Genomic DNA, 22,565 nt, shown 5'->3' on the forward strand with positions numbered 1-22,565 from the left:
ACATCTGAAAGTATCACATGGTGCTCTTCTCATGCAAAGTTTCCATTTACACCTGATTGACTCAAATATCATTCATCATAAAGTGATATAATCTGATTAAACAGTACTGACTGCCTCAAATATTAATAACTAGGTAGGAAAGCAACTAATTTAAAAACTAGCATGGAAGTAAATTACCAATGAAGAAACTGCAAGCAAATGCCAATAAAGAATTAGCAAGGAGGAGAATGACATTGCTCACTATATTTTTTGAAAATGCTTTCAACTGCCATCTTGTTTAGTCAGTATTTTATGAATGTAGTACTAAAATAAGGCTTGTAGTATAATGAAGACCTAAAATAATTCACGCAAAAAATTCAGATTTACCCAGAAAATTGTCTATATTTGTTCTTCCCAGAGATGTACCCTCTCCCAGGGGTCTGGGCCTGAATTTTGCTTCTTTCCTGCAACTTTCATTGTTCAGCTGACTCCTGACGTTTTTCAGGCCTCTGCACAAGCACAACCTCAGAATGAAATGTCAGTCATGCAGCAGCTGCTCCAACCATAGAATTTTAAAAAAAAGAAAGCAAAATACCTACAGAACTTTGGAAATCTAAACCAGAGCAGAAAATTCTGGAAACACTATGCAAGTCGGGCAGCGTCTGTAGAGAGAACAAATCAGTCAACATTTCAGATATGGACCTTTTATCAGAACTGCAACATTTAAAGATGGAGGTATTTTAAAAGGAACAAAACAAACAGAATAGGGAGGGGAAAGTGCACACATACAGGTGCACGCACAGACATATAAATAAAATAGTGTCAGCTGTGGCTCAGTTGGTAGCACTCTTACCTCTGACTCACCAGGACTTGAGCACATTTATCAAGGCCAACGCTCCTGCGCTGCACTGTCGGGGGTGCTGTGTTTCAGTTTCAGATGAGATGTTATACCAAGGTCTCATCTGCCTGCTCTGGTGGATGTAAAAGATTCCATGGCACTATTTCAAGTTATCCCCAGTGTCCTGACCAATATTTATCCCTCAATCAACATCACAAAAACAGATTATCTGGTCATTATCATATTGCTGTTTGTGGGAGTTTGCTGTGCGCAAAATTGGCTTGCCACATTTCCTGCCTTACAACAGTGATTACACTTCAAAAAAAAGTACTTCATTGGTTGTAAAGCACTTTGAGACTTCCTGTGGTTGTGAAAAGCTCTATATAAATACAAGTCTTCTTTTTAGAATGACCTATAAAGTGCTTGATTGGAGAACAGGAGATGGTTAAGTGGCAGAAATGATCTTGGCATGAGACAATAGACTTAATACAAGAAGTCAAATAAATAAGGCAACTACAAGACATGGAGAGTGTGAAAAAAACTTAGAGGTGGAGGTTAGGCAGGTAGAGAAGCAGCAGCCTTAAAGTTTGATAGAAAAAAAACAGATCAATGCCAAGGAAACTCCCCATCCTAAGCTTTGCCAGAGATAGATATGTGTGTGTTTTAATATCCTTCTTCCCCTTGTTCTGTTCCATTTTCAGTGCCTAGATGGGATGCCCTGATAGGTTGCTCCCACCCAAGTTCAGTATTTATGCTCCTAGTCTAAACAGGCCTGACAGAAGACTGGACCCCTGGAACAATGGGCTTGCCCTAGCCTAAGTAATCCAAATCCATTCCCACCTGGTGCCCAGAAGGAAAACCACAGAAACCTAATTTTATTATGTACTAGAAGTATCTTCTTCCATATCATTTATGAATAATGTTGGGGGATCAAAACAAGACTTACAGAACTCATCTGAACATTCCCTCCCTGTCATTGCTATCCACTTTCAATTTCAGTGAGCGTATTTATCTATCGTTAATTCCATGAGCCTTAATCACCTCTAAAAAGCTTGTATCTGAAACTTTATAACATGGCTTCTAAAAATGCATGGAAATTATATATCCAGTGGATAACTCTCCACGAAATCAGTTCCTCCGCAAAGCATTTTACTTGTTGATGCACCATCTATTGCTTCAAAAAACACATGCTGGTACATTCTCCTATTGCCTCTGCTCTTTTACTGAATATTTGTGGTAGTCCTGTAAATCCTCTTGAGCATTTTCCCCACTATAGATGTTACATGTACTAATTCCTTGCTGTTCTACTTTGGCCAACAATAATGTAATCCAGTTCACAAAAGTTTCCTGGCTGTGTGGACTGTTTCAGTGCAGCAGGGTTGATTCTGGGATTGGAGGGGAGAGTGGAGAAAGAATGGCCATTTTAAACTGACTTGGCTTCTCTTTATTTTCCAATATAAAAACATTGGATTCCTAGTAATTACATGATGAACTGTACTTCATAACTGAAACAATTATTAGAAACAGAGGGGTCACAATGAGATTTAGCCTACTGCTAATATTTGCTTTGATTCTTAGCTGGGCAGATGCACAGAGTCAACTTCAGAACATAGAAGCTGCATTTGATCAGGAAGCATCAGCTGTGCTGATGGCAAGACTGGGAGTTTTTAGGGCTGAGTCTGAAGAAGGCCCTGATGTACTTCGTTGGTTGGACAGGCAGCTTATCCGACTGGTAAGGACATCAAGTACCTGTGTTCAATCTAAAGACAGTTGACTAGTTTTAAATGGATTCTGTACCAACTTTAAACCTACTAACTACTTTCTCCCCCTTTTTCCATCAGTGTCAGAAGTTTGGCCAGTTCCACAAAGATGATCCTAACTCCTTCAGACTTTCAGAAACATTTTCCCTTTATCCACAGGTAAGTAGAATAACAAAATGAATTGCTTGGAGAATATATAAAGTTATAATCCTAAATTGTTTAAAAAAAAAGTGTTCTGCAGGTTGATAGGATAATCTGTGAAAATGGCCTCAAACAAGGAAATACTCTGCAGTACCTTCACAAAACCATTTCCTGAAGATTCAGTTGCAGCCATCTTCAAATAGATGGAGAGTGTATTGTGACAGCACACACAAATTGCTTCTAATAATGCTTTTCAAGCTCCCTTGTTGCCTCAGTTGGTAAATACATTGTATGACAATACTGAATACTACAGACTTGGGATGACCTAGATTCAATCCCTGGGCAGTGCTGCGTTAGCTTATCTCAGTCATAGGTGTAGTGGGATGCTACAGTTATCCTAAAGAAGGGTATAAATCAGCCAGAGGTTCTACTTCTAATCAACTAGTGGCTCTCCTGTAGAGTTTGTGTCATTGACTACACTTCAAAAAGTACTTCATTCGCTGTAGAGCACCTTGAGACTTCCGGTGGTCGTGAAAGGCGCTATATAAATGCATGTCTTTTCTTTTTGAACATCTGGTGGGTAAAGGAATGGTCTTGGGCATGATTTCATCCCCTCTCAAAGTGTGTGAATGGCCTATCAAAATTGTCCAGGCTCACCCATGAAGAATCGCTATTTGAGAAAGGAACTGTAACACAATAGGGCGGCACAGTGGTTAGCACCGCAGCCTCACAGCTGCAGCGACCCGGGTTCAATTCTGGGTACTGTCTTTGTGGAGTTTGCAAGTTCTCCCTGTGTCTGCGTGGGTTTTCTCCGGGTGCTCCGGTTTCCTCCCACAAGCCAAAAGACTTGCAGGTTGGTAGGTAAATTGGCCATTATAAATTGCCCCTAGTATAGGTAGGTGGTAGGGAAATATAGGGACAGGTGGGGATGTGGTAGGAATATGGGATTAGTGTAGGATGAGTATAAATGGGTGGTTGATGGTCGGCACAGACTCGGTGGACCGAAGGGCCTGTTTCAGTGCTGTATCTCTAAACTAAACTAAACAATATAAGTCAGGAGAATGGGGAAAAAATAGCAAGCTCTATCGACTGTGCCTATGCAGTAGGGTCAATTCTGGTATTGGAGGAAGTGCTCAGCAGTGATCTATAGAATTTATTAATAGCTTAGAATGTCAGTAGGAAATGCTTCTGTATCCATTGAGAGTTAGTTGTGTTTACTTCCTTCTATAATTCAGCAACAGTCAATGTCAAATAGATCTCAAGGAAAGCATTCTGAACAGGAGGCTGCCTTTGAATGAATGTCCTTTAGAAAAAAAGTTCTACTCAGGAAGGCACTTCAAAAAAAAGAAACCCTGCAAGAGAGATTTCTATGTATTTCAGTCCAGAAACTGCATTACATCACATCTCCTGGACAGAAGGATCTGCTCAACTGACATGCTCAGGTCCTCTACCAGCCATTGGGACAGGCATATTTCTTCCTCCAGGATGCTAATTATGTCACTGAAGCTCAGCCTGGGGAGCTTTCTTCTGTGGGATTTGATAGGGCACAAATGTATTCTGACTTAGCCTGTGATGTCTTGAGTAACTTTTTATGGTATCATTTTAGTTTATGTTCCATCTGAGACGATCCCCTTTCCTTCAAGTTTTCAATAATAGCCCTGATGAATCGTCATACTACCGCCATCATTTCATGCGACAAGATCTAACGCAGTCTCTCGTTATGATTCAGCCTATTCTCTACTCTTACTCTTTCTATGGACCCCCTGAGGTGAGCCATAAATAATACATTAAAAAGTTGTTTTACCAAGTTTATTCCACAATTGAAAGATACTGCATAACTGAGTTCTGAAGTTTTTATGCTCAAAATGCTTGCCCTAATTATGTCTTACATGACTTTTATGTGGCATCGTTTTAAAGCAAATTAAATCTGGAAGATCCTACTTTGTGGTTTTTAACCTATCTCAACCAAAATGGCAGTGTGATGTATAATTGGTCTCTGCACCTGGGTTGTTAAGGGAAAATAGCATTGTTGATCCTGATTGTTACCCATCAGCTCATGCTAGAACTGCTTGTGTATTGATTGAAGCCTTTCCCTGTAGTAGAATAGCCTGTTGTCATTCATTGTTGAGGCAAACACATCACAATGGCCACTTAGGCAAGATACTTAAGGGGACTAGGGCCCGTAAACTGTAGTCCAACAAGAAAACAACCCCTATGTATCCTGTTGCATACTGTATTCTAGTGAGAGTCTGTATATCTCATGTTTTTTTCCCCCTCAGTTTATGTTTATGCTCTTTTCTGGTTCCTTACACTTTTGTGTTGTAAGTACAGTAGCCAAATGTGGACACCATGCCCTCATCTTTATATTCTACAATACATTTATACAGTTTTATATACTACTCGTAATTTATTTCCTGCCTTGAAAAATGCAAACAAACAGGAGCTCTAAACTAAAAATAAAACGCTGCAGATGCTGAAGACCAGAAACAAAAATAGAAAACCCTAGAGACAGTAAGCAGGTCAAGAAAACATGAGTCACTTGACGTTTCAGGTGTAAACCCTCCCTCAGAAATGAAAGATATTAAGAAGGAACCAGAAAAGAGGAAAAAGTGGGAATAAAACACAAAACCAGACACAGGAAATGAGAGTGACCAGTAAAATGCTGTGGTGGAGATCAGGAAATGATTAAAGGGCAGAGCGATGTGCACAGGGAATCGAAGGAGGCATAATGAACACTATAAAAAGATATGTACAAAACACTTGGGATGGGAGAAGAGCTAAAGGGACATGGGTAAGTAGAATGGAAAGCATGAAACATTGAAAAAGTGGAACAGACAGCAGTGGCCCTGGTGTCTGGTGAAAGAAATAAGTAAGTAGGTTGATGCCAAGGGTGTAGACCACCCCGCCAGCAGTGTTCCAAGGGGGAAAATGGAGGTGCCCACCCCAGCACTCGCATCCTCCATCTCCACTGGATGGTGCTTGGGAGCTTATATATGTTCTGCAGAAATAGTATCAGTATTTGTGTAATAGAGGTCTTGTTTGTCTTAAGTAATGGTAATCATTTGTTCATCCTTGCCTTCAGCCAGTTCTTTTAGACAGTAGCAGCATCTTACCAGACCGAATACTCCTCATGGACACTTTCTTCCAGATTGTTATCTATCATGGAGAGGTTAGTGTTCAATGAAATAGTTTTAGAAAATGTAATTCTGTCTATACTGGTAGTTTTCAGAAATACACCAGAAAACAATCAGTTCCTCTAAAGTTCATCATTTCACATCAGCTTGATAGGCCAGGTGTCACTAACTTTTGGTGAGGGTCTTAACTCCCAAACAATAATCAGCACAAGGGCGAATTTCACAGATCTATCATAAGACAATTCCATGTCTTTATTTTTATCAGTAGTATGTGTGGTTGGATATATAATTAAATTGAAGTACATGGAATTGCTTTATACATATATTGACAGAAAAAGCAGCAAATCATGAACATAAATCTTTTTATTTATCATTGAATGCAGGACACTAAATATATATTACTACTTTTAACTTTTTTGTGAATTAGAAAAGTCAACATTGTTTTTATAAGCAAGTCATTTAAATTTTGATTGTAGATCAGGCATAGCCAGTGTCATGTGTCCTATGCCATGCACCTTCGCCAACTATGTGCCAAGACAAAGGATTAGCAACCTGATCCTCAGAGCTGTGCCCCAACTGCATGCTCCCAGCAACAAGGGGTTCAATAAATTTACATGCCATTCTGTAGGTCAATCAATCCATGTGAGTGGCCAATAAATAGCCTTAGCGTTTTGTATAGGCTTCTTAAATGTTCAGCCAACAATTTTCATCTGTACTCCTCAGAAAAGATTGGGGATGAATCAGCAGCAGAGAAAACAGGGAATGCAGGACTGACCAAACGTTGCAACAAATTTACAGAGGCTGCATTTGTTCAAGGAATGATATAATGAATAACAAAGGGCAAAAATAGAATGAAACTTCTCATCACCTACTGAATTGTATTTAGAGGAAAGGACACTTAGTAACTGAAGTACATTGATCTTACTGAAAGCTTCAGATGATGGGTATACTGGAAAACACTTGTATGATTTCAGCTGAGCCCCTATCTGAGAGTGTTGCCTTGTATTCCTTATTCTTCGTATAATAGCTAATCAGTCTAGCAAATGCTATCTCTCAGGAATTTTATTTTAATTATTAGAGTATCTTATGTAGTAACATGTTCCAAGATGATCCAGAGTTTAGAATAGGTATTAATAATTTGCTGAAGTTCTTTGGGATTTTAATGGCACTTGAGACAACATAAATTAGTAGTAGATACATTTCTGCAAGCTCTCCTGGATGATGCACAGGAAATCCTTCAGACCTGATTCATAACTGTGTCTTATTCAAACACTTTCAAACTGGCTGGATAAATATACTGTCCCCAGTCCAGGGGAGAGTAGCAGTCTCTAATAATTGATCTAATACAGCACAAAAACTTTCAAAGTATGCAAACTAATAATGTTTGATCAAATATAATGTTAATTTACATAGTTCTTTCAAACTGATGCAGACACTTTTGTATAATGAGTTGTAATGAACTATGGCCCAAAATCCCCGTAATTTTTTATTAATGGATCTACCAGTAGTATCTCTAGTAATGGCACAGACGCGCCAAGTGGCCTCTTTCTGTGCCGTAAACGTCCTATGATTCTAATGTGTAAGTATTGAACAGTGATTAGTAGTTGGTCGCACTATTTTTTAGTTTGTTTAGAAATGTCACGCATGCACTAGACAATTATTTTTTTCCATTTTTTGAAGTAAATATTAGAAATCTTTTTCTAAGTGTGCTTAAAAAAAAAAATTATTTGTATATTGTATGAAGGTTTTGCTCTTTCTTTAGACTATAGCTCAGTGGCGGAAGGCTGGCTATCAAGACATGCAGGAGTATGAGAACTTCAAACAGCTTCTGCAAGCTCCCCTGGATGATGCACAGGAAATCCTTCAGACTCGATTTCCAATGCCACGTTATGTTGACACGGAACATGGTCAGAGTCAGGTGCATGAATCATATTTAATACTTATCCATCTAAAGGGCACGCCCTTGAAGAAATGCTGAAACAAAACTTTGGGAAAGAAAGAAACCATTTGATTACCCTCCATTCTCTTCTAGCTGACAAAAAGTGAGGTCTTGTCATATCCATTTAAAAGGATCGTGTGTACAAGTTGCTTTTAATGTTTCCAAGTGTAACTTCTAACAGTAAAACACTGTGCTAATATTGTAGCTTGAGATTTTTCCCTCTAAATTATTCATATAACTATACTTTAGGCAGTTCAAAAAAAAGTTACTAGCAGTGTCTCAAATCTGGTGTGTGCTGATTTTTCTCATTTGGTCAAACCTGGTAAACATGGTAAGTTGACTGAGAGTTTGTGGGGGCAGGCAGGATTGCAGATGCTTTTGCTTTCATTTTCCACCTATGTGTTCACAAAAAAAAACTCTGACTGACCACAGGATGTTACGGCTTTGCAGATGTGCCTAGCTCAATCCAAAATTTGCAATGTGAAAAAGAGAAATGTTTTTTAAAATATCTTTTGAAGTTGACCCTAATTGGCTTTTTTTTCCCTTTAGGCTCGATTCCTTCTATCGAAAGTGAACCCATCACAGACTCATAATAATTTGTATACGTGGGGGCAGGTTGGTATCCTCTATGAAGATTTTATTAAATATGCCATATTTTCATGGTAAATAGCTACCTGCCAAACAGTTTTTATACCCAGAAGTCCTGCTTCTGTTTCTGCACAGTCCCCAACCCATTCATGTCAGCATCATTGGGTAATTTACTGTCTCTTTGGTAGGAAAAGATACAGATTAGTACCCTGGTATGATCTCAGTTGGGATTGCAGTATCATTTCTGCAGGTGGCCACAGTGACCCTATATTGGCGGAGTTGTGGGGTGGGGGGGGGGGAGGGGTGCGGATAAAGGCAGAATTCCTCCTCACTATCTACTGAGCTCTGCTGAAACATGTGTATGTGTGGGTATCCAATGAAGAAAGGATTGGGTTCATCTGTTTGCTACCCATGGTTAGATATCCTGCTAGTCCTCTCTATCCAGGACGTGAAGAATGAACATTTGACTGAATTACTAGAAAAGTGCGGATCTGTACTTTAGCATGAGTCAGCATCTTGGACAAAATTGGAAAGAAACCTAAAACCTAATGTTTGATATTAGTGATAATACAAATATTGGAGCCACTAAAATGTCTGTCATTGGCAAGAGACATGTTGAATTACCTGCCAATATTTCCATAATTGGTGTTTAACTCATTTAGGGAACATAAAGCCTAATTGTTTAATAATTAACAGTACTGAGTACAAGAATGGATGTAAAAGTGTTACCTAAACATTTATAGATATTAGCCTGGAAGTTATCAGTCAGCAACAAAGCAAGGGTGTTTTCCGCTGACCTCAAAGAAAGTTGTGCTGAGAGACCTAGCGATCTCTGTAGCAAGAACGTTAACAGTCTTGATGGGAATTGATTGCAGCATAGTTTAATGGGGATTCCCAGTGTCGAACTGCAATGATGTCATCAAACTAACCAGCCAGCCAGTCACATTAAAGAATTTCCACAGGCAGCCAACCAAAAGTGTCAGCTGTGGCTCAGTTGGTTATATGTTCAAGTCCAACTCCAGGACTTGAGCACAAAAATCAAGTGCAGTACAGGGGTATTGCTACATTACTGGAGGTGCCATCTTTTGGATGAAAGGTTAAATCTGTCTGCCCTCTCAGGTGGATGTAAAAAATCCCATGATACTATTTTGAAGAGGAGTAAGGGAGTTATTCCCGGTGTCTTGGCCAATATTTATCCCTCAATCAACATCACAAACAGATTATATGGTCATTATCATATTGCTTTTGTGGGTGCTTTCTGTGTGCAAATTGGCTGCTGTGTTTTCGATATTACAGCAGTGACTACACTTCAAAAAGTACTTCATTGGCTGTAAAGCACTTTGAGATGTCCTATGGTCGTGAATGGCGCTGTATAAATACAGGTTTTTTTTTTAACCAGGAAATGAAAAGCACTAATCAAATCACTAAAAGATTTTACAGAGTGCAAAATAAACATTGGGATATAAACATAGGGATACAGTAGAAATTGAAATATCATGAACAAACTTCAATTAAAAAAAGGTTTAAAATATCTAGTAATTAATCATCATGGAGACATTAGACAACATTCCACAAATATAAAATTGTTTTTTCAGGGCCAGATCGGTTGTTCAGCAGCTATTACTCAGGTTACTGTTAAAAACCCAGTTACACCTCACCGAACAAGGCTTAACTTTTTATGGGATTTTAAACAGTGATTTGAGAGCGGTTGCTTTCACTGATTGATGGCTCTGGGAGAAAGTCCACAGTGTAGCCTGTGGTGAAGCAGTGAATGACAGACTGCAACTTCAGGATTTCCAAGTTAATCTCCACTTGTGCTGAATCCTAAAGTTTGCAGTCAGGTTTAGAGGGGTAATGATGACGAACACTGAGTTTGTCATCAAAAAACCCACAAATTCCAGGCCATTAAGATACTGCCATGACCACTTTTATCCCTTAATATTTTACATTTTGGTTGCACTGTTAGAGAAATTGTATGTACTAAAATGTATTAGTAATAGGAGGAGGGGGAAAGGAGAGGATACTTTTTTCTTAAACTGAATCAGCCATTCAGTACAATCATGATTAGATAAAAATCAACTGTGAAAATTGATTTGGTAATATATTTTTGTAGGCAGAAAGAGTTTCTGCAAAAGAACAGCAAATTATGTAAAACAGTTTTATATGATTTTGGTTCACAGACTTATCCTATTTTAATAAGCCATGATCGCATTTTTATTTGGCCTATTTCTTCTCTAGGAATCTGGAGCACCTATCTTGACTGATGATGTTAGTCTTCAAGTTTTCATGGACCATCTAAAAAAGCTAGCAGTGTCTAGTGCATCATAAATCAATCTAACAATGGAAGAGCACAAGAAAAATGCTGGAAAATATTGAATGTTACATTTTTTTCTTTATTTTGGATTATAACAGTCTTGTGTCTCATCTTGCTTATGTTTGGTTACTTGGTATTTGATTGTGTTTAATTATTGATCTCACTCATTCCCAAAATCACTGCATTCTTAGAGAAACTTTGTTTTCTGGTAACATTATGTTCCTCTTTATTTTATCATTCCATCAAATATCTTCTATAAATGCAACAGCTAGTAATAAATAACTTAAGAATATTGACTGTGTATCTGTCTAAACTACTTTACAAGTTATTTACACAGATAATTGGTTTCTTTAGCCTGCTTTAAAATTATAATGTTTTAGGGTGCCTGTTCGTTAAAAGTAATTGTAAACGTATGTAGAAAGAATACTAAATTTGAAGACTATTTATGTTGCAAAATTATTCAGTGTAAATTTTCCAATAATTTGGGAAGATCATTTATGGGTAGCCTGTCATTATGTAGTTTATCTTTAGTCTGTTAGATACATCAGCTATGTAGAGATGGGAATCAGTTTGGGTGCAGGATCATACGAACTGGATTTGATTTTCCCTTTGTTTACACTTCTGCCTATCTGTGTAGACTTTAAGTTTTCAATCTGATCTTTCAATATGTAAATGGATTTGACTCTGACTTCTTGAACCTGAACTATGTAAAGTTAACCATTCTCATTTTTCTGGTAAAGATAAAGATCTAACTGCAAAAATATGCAGTGATGAAAATGGAATACACTTTTAATATTTGTGCATTTGTTAGCTAGTTCACAAGAAACAAAGTTACAAAATCAACGTAAAAGCATTGACACATTTATACATTTTTCCACAAGAAAATGCAAGTGAGATTTCAGTTGTATATTTAGTCAACCTTAAATGCTGGGTTATTTTTGAGTCAGTATGTTCTGCCACTGTCCTAATACCTTATTTTCTTACATTCAGAAGTGTGGCTTTCTGTATCTTAAATTGACTTTAATCAGTTATTCACAGACCCAAAAAGGAGCTCTGTCATCAGACTCTTGGGTCCTAATGAAATGACATCAGTGATGTATTTTATTCATTTAATAGCCAGTTAATTTTTGGACAGCCACTCTTTATAAAAAAAAAACCAGACAGCTCCAAAATGGGGTAGGCGCCCAAATAGATTGTGTGCCAGATTGAAAAGGTGAAGAAAAAGTGGAGTGTAATGTACCAATCAAGTTATCGCGGTTGAAAAATACTAGCTATTTAGGGTAACAAACTATGTAGGAAGGTGGCAGACAGGGGTCACAGAAGGAATGAGCAGACTCAAAAGCTAAATGATTGCAATGATGATGTAGAACTGTTAAAAAGATAACCAGCGAAGGCACTGAACTGGAAATACAGGAAAAGGGCAGTAGATTAAAGTAAATAAAAGCATTTTGTTTTATTCTTTCATAGGATGTGAGCATCATTGGCAAGGCCAGAATTTGTTGCCCATCCCTAATTCCCTTGAGAGGGTGGTGGTGAGCTGCCTTCTTGAACCGTTGCAGCCCATCTGTTCTAGGTACACTCACAGTGCTGTTAGGAAGAGAGTTCCAGGTTTTTGACCAGCGACAGTGAACGGCGATGTAGTTCCAAGTTAGGATAGTTTGTGGCTTAGAGGGGAACTTGCAGGTGGTGGTGTTCCCACGTGTCTGCTACCCTTGTCTTTCTAGATGGTAGAGGTTTGGAAGGTGCTGTCGAAGGAGGGTTGGCGAGTTGCTGCAGTGCATCTTGTATATAGTACATACTGCTGCAAACACCGATGGTGAAAAAGCAAGTCAGGATGATAGTGTGCTGGAACAGAACATACCTCCTGAATCAACTGGGAGAGGCAGTCTTTGACTTCTGGCTGCACTTCCTGAATTAGTTGAACATTTTTCTGCTGAATTTTTGAGTTCTGAGGCAGGATTGGCAAAAGGAAAATACATTTGACAGCTGAAATTAAGAAATGTACAACTGAATTGGCTGCTAAAATCTTGCCAATTTTCTTAATTGTAGCTTTTTCCCAATTTTCGTCACAGATCTGGCCTTCAACTCGGCCACAGTAAAAATATCCATGCAGTCCCTGTGGCCAAGAAGGGGGGGAAATGAGAAATGCAAAACAATTTGTATTTATATAGCAGCTTTAATGTAGTAAAATATACCTACGCACTCACAGCATTATCAAACAAAATTTGAGACAGAACTACATCAGACATTAGGGGCGGCACAGTGGTTAGCACTGCAGCCTCACAGCTCCAGCGACCCGGGTTCAATCCTGGGGACTGCCTGTGTGGAGTTTGCAAGTTCTCCCTGTGTCTGCGTGGGTTTTCTCCGGGTGCTCCGGTTTCCTCCCACAAGCCAAAAGACTTGCAGGTTGGTAGGTAAATTGGCCATTATAAATTGTATAGGTAGGTGGTAGGGAAATATAGGGACAGGTGGGGATGTGGTAGGAATATGGAATTAGTGTAGGATTAGCATAAATGGGTGGTTGATGGTCGGCACAGACTCGGTGGGCAGAAGGGTCTGTTTCAGTGCTGTATCTCTAAAACTAAAAACAATGAGAGGACATCAACCTGAAAAGTTAACTTTGTTTCTTTTTACTTATGATATTCAGACATGTAATTAAAAGCTTAGTCAAAGAGGTAGGTTTTAAGGAGCGTCTTAAAAGAGGAGAGAGGCAGAGAGATTTAGGGAGAGAATTCTGGCGCATAGGGCCTGAGCAGCTGAAGGCATGGAATAGGGTGCAAGACAATAAGATTTGAGGGGAAAGAAAAAGCCGTGGAGAATGTCTGAAACAGATGGAGAAATAGAGAATAGACAAATAGAGTAACAAATGAGAAAGGTCACTTCAAATGATGGGAGGGGGGTTCTCCAGCAAATAGAAAGAAAAATTATTTGCATTTATTGTGGGGATGGGGAAGGAAGTTTCTTAGCTTTTCCACCTGAAACAAAAACCAAAAAAAGGAACCCCTTATCATGTGTTTTATTGAATTATTGTAGATAACTTGGAATCCAGTGAAGTAGGCCAGTCACTAACCTTTTTACATAGTGTTTCTATATTAAAGTTACAGATACAACTACTTCAGTTTAACTTTGTAAGTGCCTGCCTATGGCTAAACTTTTCTCAACTCCATGATCTCCCCTGAAAGCTACTGGTTTAGATTTCCAAGTTAAAAGTTAAGGATATCATATAGCCCCTTCAAAAACCCAAATCATGCTGTCCATCTCATGGCAAATAAACAGAAATTTAATGTTTGGTTTGTCACAGCAAGTGAAGAACTTTTGTTTAAATAGAATATAGTATTGATTCTGCTATGATACTGTGTAGAATTTGGGGCATAAATGGATATGGCACACTTTGGACTTATTGCTGAGATGTTATGCAATTGTGTCCACTCATTCTTTAAATATATCAGCACACTGGGGACGATTTGCTATCATCTACGATAGTTTCCAGAGTAGGTGGAATCGATGCTAAACAGTCCATTATACAAGTTTTTGTAGCTAAAGTAATGAAGGTTGGTGATGGTGACTGAAAAAATATTTATATAGCACCTAGTCAGATTAAAACATTTTACAAACTTAGGAATTAGGAGCAGGAATAGGCTATTCGGCCCCTTGAGCCTGCGCTGCCGTTCAATAAGGTCATGGCTGATCTGATTGTAACCTCAACTCCACATTCCCGCCTACCCCCGATAACCTTTCACCCTCAATAACCTTTTATCCCTTTGCATATCAAGAATCTATGAACTATTTTACAGCACTTTCAGCAATTAATTACTTTGGTGGTGCATTAACTGTTTTGGAAGCAAACTTCTGACCCTCTGGTTGGTGCAGCCCTCTGTTTTATGGGTGAAGCAAGGAACAACCTCTTTTACAAGGTATTCAATGAATGATCCTGCACGTAATGCATCTTTCAACTATGTTATGCTCTTCAGATGATGGCAGCTCATGGTCGCAGTGTTGTCCTCCACTGCTCTTCAGACACAGCAGTTGTGGTTTCCTTGGAATTGTTGAGTGAACTCACCTATATAGAGGAATCAACTATGTGGATATGGAGGTCTGCATTATAAGCACAGTTTTGAAACTGGCAACATGTGGAAATATTTTAAAACCCAAGAGTATCGTGTAAGACTATGAAGTACTTCAAATGTTGATCAAAGTGGTTACTGACCTGCACAATTGTTTTGGAAGTGTCTGTATCTTGTTTACATCCATTGTAGAATGTGAAATTATGTGTGATCAATTATGGTAAAATAATAAATGCCATGTTAGAATATAAAAGGAAAAAATGCAACGTGATTAAATCTAGAGGATTAGCAAGGTATCTTCTCCTTGCTTACTTTATGGAATAGTAAGGCAAACCTGCTTTCCACAGGTAAATATAATTATTCAGAATGATCCCTTGCTGTTACTTCTGAAGCTACGGATCTGGACAACCTTATGCTTTCAATTATCATGACTCCTTTTAGTGCAACTTTTGCTGGGATCTTGCTGGTCATGGTCTGGTGTGTCTATGCCGGCTCTCGACAAGAGTAACACGGCTAGTCCTACTCCCCCACCATTACCCCGTGGCCCTGCAAATTTTCACTCTTCAGGTGTTTATCCCGTTCCCTTTTGAAAGCCACAATTGAATCTGCTCCCATCACACACTCGGGAGTGCATTCCAGATCCCAGCCCTTACGCTGCGTAAGAAGGTTTTTCCTCAGGATGATATTGGTTGTTTTGCCAGTCATCTTATATCGGTGTCCCCTGGTTCTCAACCCTACTGCCAATGGGAACCGATTCTATCTACTTTGTCTCGACTTCTTGTGGTTTTTAACACCTCTATCAAATCTCCTCTCAACATTCTCTAAGGAAAACAATCTTCAATCCACATAACTGAAGTTTCTCAGCCCTGGAACCATTATTGTAAACCTTTTCTGCAGCCTCTCTAAAGCCGTCACATCCTTCCTAAAGTGCAGTGTCCAGAATTGGGCACAATATTCCAGTTGACGTCAAACTATAGTGTTCTATAAAGGTTCATTATAATTTCCCTGCTTTTGTACTGTGTGCCTCTATATTTATAAAGGATCCTGTCTGCCTTAACAGCTTTCTCAACCTGCCCTGCCACCTTCAATAATATGTCCTCATATATCCCTACATTTCTTTGTTCCTGCACCCCCTTTAGAATTGTACCCTTTATTTCCTATTGCCTCTCCTCATTCTTCCTAACAAGATGATCACCACATTTCTCTGCATCAAATTTCATCTCCCATGTGTCTTCCCAGCCTGTCTATGTCCTCTTGAAATCTATCCCCATCGTCACCATTCACAATACTTCTGAGTTTTGTGTCATCTGCAAATTTTGAAAGTGTGCCCTGTACACCAAAGTTGAGGTCATTAATATATATCAAGAAATGCAGTCGTCCGAGTATTGATTCCTGAAGAACCCCACTGTATATGTTCCTTCAGTCTGAAAAGAAGTCACCATTACTCTGTTTCCTGTCACTCAGTCAACTTTGTATCTATGCTGCCATTGTCCCTTTTATTCCATGAGCTTCAACAATCCTATTATGTGGCATATTATAAAACACTTTTTGGAAGTCCATGTAAATCATTATCATTCCCCTCATCAACCCTCTCTGTCACCTCATGAAAAAACTTAAATCAATTTAGTTAAACATAATTTGACTTTAACAAATCAGGCTTTCCTTAATTAATCCACACATGTCCAAGTGACTATTAATTTTGTCCTGGATTATAATTTCTAAAAGCTTTCCCACCACCGAGGTTAAACTTATTAGCTGTAGTTGCTGGGTTCATCCTTATCCCCCTTTTTGAACACAGTAAAATGTTTGCAATTCTCCAGTCCTCTGTGACTACATCTGCATCTAAGGAGTATTGAAAGATTATGGCCAGTGTGTCTGCAATTTCCTCCCTTACTTCCCTCAGTGTCCTTGAATGCATCCCATCTGGTCCAGATAATTTATTAACTTTAAGTACAGCCAGTCTTTCTAATACCTCCTCTTTATCAATTTTTAGCCCACCCAGTATCTCAAATACCTCCTCCTTCACTACGACTTTGGCAGCATCATCTTCCTTGGTAAAGATGGATGTAACATACCCATTTAGTACTCCAGCCAAGCCCTGTCTCCATGCATAGATCCCCTTTTTGGTCCCTAATTGCCCCACCCCTCATCTTACTACCTTTTACCATTTACATGTCTATAGAAGACGTGAGCTAGCAGTCTCCTCTTATACTCTATTTTTGTCTCTCCCTTTTTCACTCTTACCGCCCACCCCCGAACTTTCCATATTTAGCTTGGTTCTCACTTGTATTACCCTGTCTTACCCTCCCTTTTTCTGTTTCATCTTACTCTCTGTCACTTTTGTCATTCAGGGAACTCTGGCTTTGCTTGCCCTTTCTTTCACCCTCATGGGAATGGACCTCGACTCCACCTGAGCTATATCCTCTTTAAAGGCAGCCCATTGTTCCATTAGTTTTGCCTGCCAATCTTTGATGCCAATTTACCTTGGCCAGATCAGTTCTCACTCTATATAAATTGGCCCTCCAATGTATTTTTACTTGTCCCTTTGCATAGCTAACCTATGATCACTATTCCCTAAACTATTCTACTGATGCTTGATCAACTTGTCCTCTCTCCTGCACCATCTCTTCAGCCATGCATTCATCTGCTCTATCCTCCTATTTCTATGCCCACTCGCCTGTTGCACCGGCAGTAATCTGGATGTTTGAGGTCCTGCTTGCTAGTATGCTCCCTTGGAGCTCATTCCTATTAGGTCTCACAGTGCTCTTACTCTCCATCACTCCTTTTATCCCCGCTGTGCTCTCCGGGCTCCCACTGTTCTCACAATGCTTTCTAGCTCAGCGCCAGTCTATCTCTGCTGTTCTCACAGTGCACTCTCTCTTCCCGCTGCTCCTTTTATCCCTGTTATGCTCCCGGGCCTCCCGCTATTCTCATTGGTGATGATATGTGCCTTTCCATTCCATATTTAGATCTTTTGCTTTTTACAAAATTGCTTTCTTAAATCATGATTATGTTCCATGGTTTTAGCAAGGCTTTTCTGATGCCTCCATCAGTAAATATACCATGATAACTGAGCCACATACACCAGAAAGATCCATGTTTGATTCTACGTCTTTCCCACTAAACAAGGCGTTACGCGATGACATCATCTACACATGAGCCAATCAGTCCCGGCCATGCGGAATAACTCATGCGCAGAGCTGTCTGATGACATCAGCTGCCGGCTGAGTAGTTCAGCCACTCATACAATCCAGTTAATTGTAGTAACCAGAGGAGGAGTGAGATGAAGTAAAGTTCACTCCAATTAAATTGCTTTAACCCCGGAACAATAATTTCAGATCCTAGTAATCCTGCTGTGAGATAGATAGCTGTTCAGGAACAGGTAAGGTTACCAGCTTTTGCAAAATTTGAAACTGTTGACAGCACCTGGCTTTTAACAACTTGCATTTCAATAGCGCCTTTAATGTAATAAAATGCCCCAAGGCGCTTCACAGGAATATTATCCAACAAAGAAGGAGGCAATCGGACAGGTGACCAAGAGCTTTACCAAAGAGGTAGCTTTTTAACGGGGGAGAGAGGTTTCGGGAGAGAATTTCAGAGCTTGTCCGAATGGGCTGAAGGTATAGTGACTAATTGAGGAGTGAAGGAAATGGGGGACTGACTGAAGGTCAAGGTAGAATTCCTGGAGGATTGTAGGGCTGGAGGAAGTTATAGGGAGGGGAAAGGCCATGAACACCTATCAGCACACACTAAGGTTTCAAAGTAATGTCATTTGGACGGCCTCAACATTTCCTCCATTCAGTGTTTTTGTAATAATTCTGTGTTTGCTGCAGGGAGCGAACCTCCGAACCACTCATGCGTCTTGCAGTAAAAGTGGAGGTGGTGAAGAAGAACGGGAATTGACCTTTTAAGCAGTCAGAAGGGTCATCTATATTCATAAATGTGTGTGTGATGAGTAAAAAAATGAATAAGTAACAGGAGATTGGTCAGTAATAATTTGAAATAATATGTATCCACAATAACGTTTATGGCAAACTGCAAGTCGTATCAAGTAACTTATAATTTATACTGTACATTGGCAATCAGTAATATACATTTGTACTACTTGGTTGGCAATTAACGAAGCCCAAAAACATTAGGTGCTTTTAGAAAGCAGTAATGATTTCAGTGAAACATGTGGTTTGATACATTGTAAGCAATTGCACGAAATGTCATGGGACAAGAATCAACAGTAAAATATTTAACAATGCCTGCAGTCAGTGCAATTTTTTTGATAGTGACGTGCGTAGAGTTTTAGTCGTCGTCTTTGGCCTCCTTGTTTCGCGAGACAATGGGTATGCGCCTGGAGGTGGTCAGTGGTTTGTGAAGCAGCGCCTGGAGTGGCTATAAAGGCCAATTCTAGAGTGACAGGCTCTTCCACAGGTGCTGCAGATAAAATTGGTTGTCGAGGCTTTTACACAGTTGGCACTCCCCTTGCACTTCTGTCTTTTTTTCCCGCCAACTGCTAAGTCTCTTCGACTTGCCACACTTTAGCCCTGCCTTTACAGCTGCCCGCCAGCCATAAAAGTTTGAGTTTTAGTGCACATCTGTTAAATAGGAGATTGCAAGTCAATGTCAGAACGACAAAACTTTTTTGCACAGATCGTACACGAGGATGCAAGGGATATTTTGAAATTCTAAAATGAGTGAAACTTTTTTAAAGTTTACGCAGTCAGTGCACGCCACGTACATTTGTTAGCGTCAGGAACAAGATGTAGATCATACTCTACAAGTTGAACACTGAATTGTTTCGAGATCTAACTGTTTAGAGAGGAACAGCGTGGGAGGGTGGTCTGGCCCCGATTGATTTGGCGACTGCCGTTCTATGTAGGAAGGCTAGTTGGATGAAGATGTCATTAGAGGGATAGCTTCACTCCAAGGGCATACAGACAAAGGAAGACATTCATTAATTTTTAATGCAGCAGCAAGAGAAACAAACAGTTTCAGCTTACCATAGGATTTTGTGTAAAAAGAAAAATAGACCTAATGAGAAGTTCCCAAAATGGTCCATACACACTATATTAAATTTAATGAAATAACCTACAGATGTGATGAATGTGTAGAATCACTGCAGTACTGATTTATCTCTTCACGTGCAGATCATAGAATGGCCTCCTTCGGTGCTATAACCATTCAGCCCAGCGTGCCCATGCCAACTCTCTGCAAGAGCAATTCAGGTATTCTCTTTCCCCGAAGCCCTGCAAACTTTGAATCTTCAGGTGCTTATTCAATTCCTTTTTGAAAGCCACGATTCACATGTGCCTCCATCACACACAAGCAGTGCATTCCAGATCCTAATCACTCACTGTGTTTTAAAAAAAAAAGTTTTTCTCATTTTGCCTCATTAACCCTCTCGGTTATCTCGTTGAAAAATTCAATCAAATTAGTTAAACATTATTTTCCATGCTGGCTTTCTCTAATTAATCCAAAGTTGTCCAAGTAATTGTTAATTTTGTCCTAGATTATTGTTACTAAAAAATTTCTCACCACCAAGGTTAAATTGTCTGACCTGTAGTTGCTGGGTTTATCCTTACAACCTTTTTTGAACAAGGATGTAATTCTCTAGTCCTATGTATCTAAGGAGGACTGGAAGATTTTGGCTAGTTACTCCACAGTATCCTCCCTTACCTCCCTCAGTATCCTCGCATGCATGCCATCCGATCCTGGTGACATATCAACTTTAAATACAGCCTACCTTTCGAAGACCTCCTCTTTATCACTTTTAGCCCATCCAGTGTCTCAACTACCTCCTTTTTCACTATGACTTTGGCAGCATCTTCCTTGGTAAAGACAGATGCAAAGTAGTTATTTTGTACCTCAGCCAGTGCTCTGCCTCCAGGTGTAGATCCCTTTTTTTAATACGTAATTGGTCCCACTCCTCATCTTAGTGCTCTTTTACTATTTATATGGCTATACAAGATTTTTGGATTTCTTTTTATGTTAGTTGCCAGTCTCTTCCCATACACTCTTCCTGCCTCTGTCATTCCCCTTTTCACTTCCCTTTGGAACTTTCTATATTCAGCTGCTTCTCATTTGTATTATCAACCTGACACCTGTCATACACACTTTTATTTTTCTATTTCATCTTACTCTTATCTTTTTCGTCATTCAGGGAGCTCTGGCTTTGCTTGCCCTACCTATTCCCCCCCCCCCCCCCCCCATGGGAATGTACCTCTACTTTATTTGAACCACCCTCACTTTAAAGGCGAAAGCTGAGAAAGGCGGGATAAGGAATTCAGCTGAAGATGAACTGAGGTATGGTGGAGGTGAAATGCAAGGTTTACCGAGAAAACTCCAGAGCTTTGGGGTCCAGGGCTGAAGGTACGGCTGCCAATTGGGGAACAGTCAGGGATGCCCAAGAGGTCAGAATTTGAGAAGTGCAGTTCTCGAAGGGTTGTTGGGTTGGAGGCGGTTATAGAAATGAGGGGCGAGGGCGTGAGGGACATTAAATGTTTAACCAACCACCTTCATCTCGTTCACTGTCCTAGATGACACATTTACTTCCCTTTCCCAATGCTTAGGTCAGTTTGATGTGTGTTCACTGTCCAGGAATGTTTCAGGCAAAGCTGGCAAAATATATGCCACAGGCTTACTGACCTTTGCTCTGGCATGCAAGATCTCAATCTTGTACCAACCCACCCTTTATGGGCGGGAGAGAGTCTTGTTAGAATCGCAGGACTTGAGTACCATGCTCTATTCCCATCCCTGAGTCATAGCATGGGGAAAAGGAATGGGATTGGGCTGCCCGCTGTGGGACAAAAATATATATTTAGAAGAATGACAACCAGCATCACACTTTAGTATCGAAATAAAATAATTTTATTTTTCACAATACAGCTGAGTTTGAAGTAGACATTTCAACAACAATAAAAAACTTGTATTTACATAGCACCTTTTTAAAGCAATAAAATATCCTAAGGCGTAAAAAACAGGATGAGGTCCTACAAGCAGAATTTAGGGAGTTAGGAGCCAAGTTAAAAAGTAGGACCTCAGAGGTAGTAATCTCAGGATTGCTACCAGTGCCACGTGCTAGTCAGAGTAGAAATGAAAGAATAGTCAGGATGAATGCGTGGCTTGAGAGATGGTGCAGGAGGGAGGGGTTCAGATTTTTGGGACATTGGGACCGGTTCTGGGGGAGGTGGGACTATTACAAATTGGACGGTCTACACCTGGGCCGGACTGGAACCAATGTCCTTGGGGGTGCTTTTGCTAATGCTGTTGGGGAGGGTTTAAACTAATGTGGCAGGGGGATGGGAACCAAATGAGGAGGTCAGTGGACAGTAAGGAGGTAGTAACTAAAGCCTGTAAGGAACTAGATAATGAAGTCAGCGTGACTAAGGGGAAGAGTAGGCAGGGAGCAGATGATGAACGCAAAGGGACTGGTGGTCTGAGGTGCATTTGTTTTAATGCAAGAAGTGTAGTAGGTAAGGCAGATGAACTTAGGGCTTGGATTAGTACCTGGGAGTATGATATTGCTACTACTGAGACTTGGTTGAGGGAAGGGCACGATTGGCAACTAAATATCCCAGGATATCGATGCTTCAGGCGGGATAGAGAGGGAGGTAAAAGGGGTGGAGGAGTTGCATTACTGGTCAAAGAGAATATCACAGCTGTGCTGAAGGAGGGCACTATGGAGGATTCGAGCAGTGAGGCAATATGGGCAGAACTCAGAAATAGGAAGGGTACGGTAACAATGTTGGGGCTGTACTACAGGCCTCCTAACAGCGGGCGTGAGATAGAGGTACAAATATGTAAACAGATTATGGAAA

At 39.9% G+C, this 22,565-nt stretch overlaps 2 protein-coding genes across 8 annotated transcripts in view; both read left to right on the forward strand.

Annotated features, from left to right (window-relative positions):
* LOC137376390 (protein transport protein Sec23B) overlaps positions 1-11,470 on the forward strand; it is a 53,780-nt gene extending 42,310 nt beyond the window's left edge. For all 6 annotated transcript variants that reach the window (XM_068044849.1, XM_068044852.1, XM_068044850.1 and 3 more), the window contains exons 14-20: positions 2,396-2,549; positions 2,659-2,736; positions 4,325-4,486; positions 5,801-5,887; positions 7,615-7,770; positions 8,341-8,406; positions 10,618-11,470. In XM_068044849.1, the coding sequence (XP_067900950.1) occupies positions 2,396-2,549; positions 2,659-2,736; positions 4,325-4,486; positions 5,801-5,887; positions 7,615-7,770; positions 8,341-8,406; positions 10,618-10,707 (793 nt within the window). In that variant the 3' untranslated portion in view covers positions 10,708-11,470. The remainder of the gene's footprint in view (positions 1-2,395; positions 2,550-2,658; positions 2,737-4,324; positions 4,487-5,800; positions 5,888-7,614; positions 7,771-8,340; positions 8,407-10,617) is intronic.
* A 6,515-nt stretch (positions 11,471-17,985) lies between these two features.
* Positions 17,986-22,565, forward strand: part of LOC137376391 (glycine N-acyltransferase-like protein 3) — a 62,463-nt gene continuing 57,883 nt past the window's right edge. Inside the window, exons 1-2 of one of the 2 annotated variants that reach the window (XM_068044857.1) lie at positions 17,986-18,139; positions 19,896-19,973. The gene's annotated coding sequence lies outside the window, so the exon portion shown is untranslated. The remainder of the gene's footprint in view (positions 18,140-19,895; positions 19,974-22,565) is intronic. The other variant, XM_068044856.1, reaches the window with a different exon arrangement.

The sequence above is a fragment of the Heterodontus francisci genome, chromosome 13 (genome assembly GCF_036365525.1).
Source record: "Heterodontus francisci isolate sHetFra1 chromosome 13, sHetFra1.hap1, whole genome shotgun sequence".
Lineage (NCBI taxonomy): Eukaryota > Metazoa > Chordata > Chondrichthyes > Heterodontiformes > Heterodontidae > Heterodontus > Heterodontus francisci.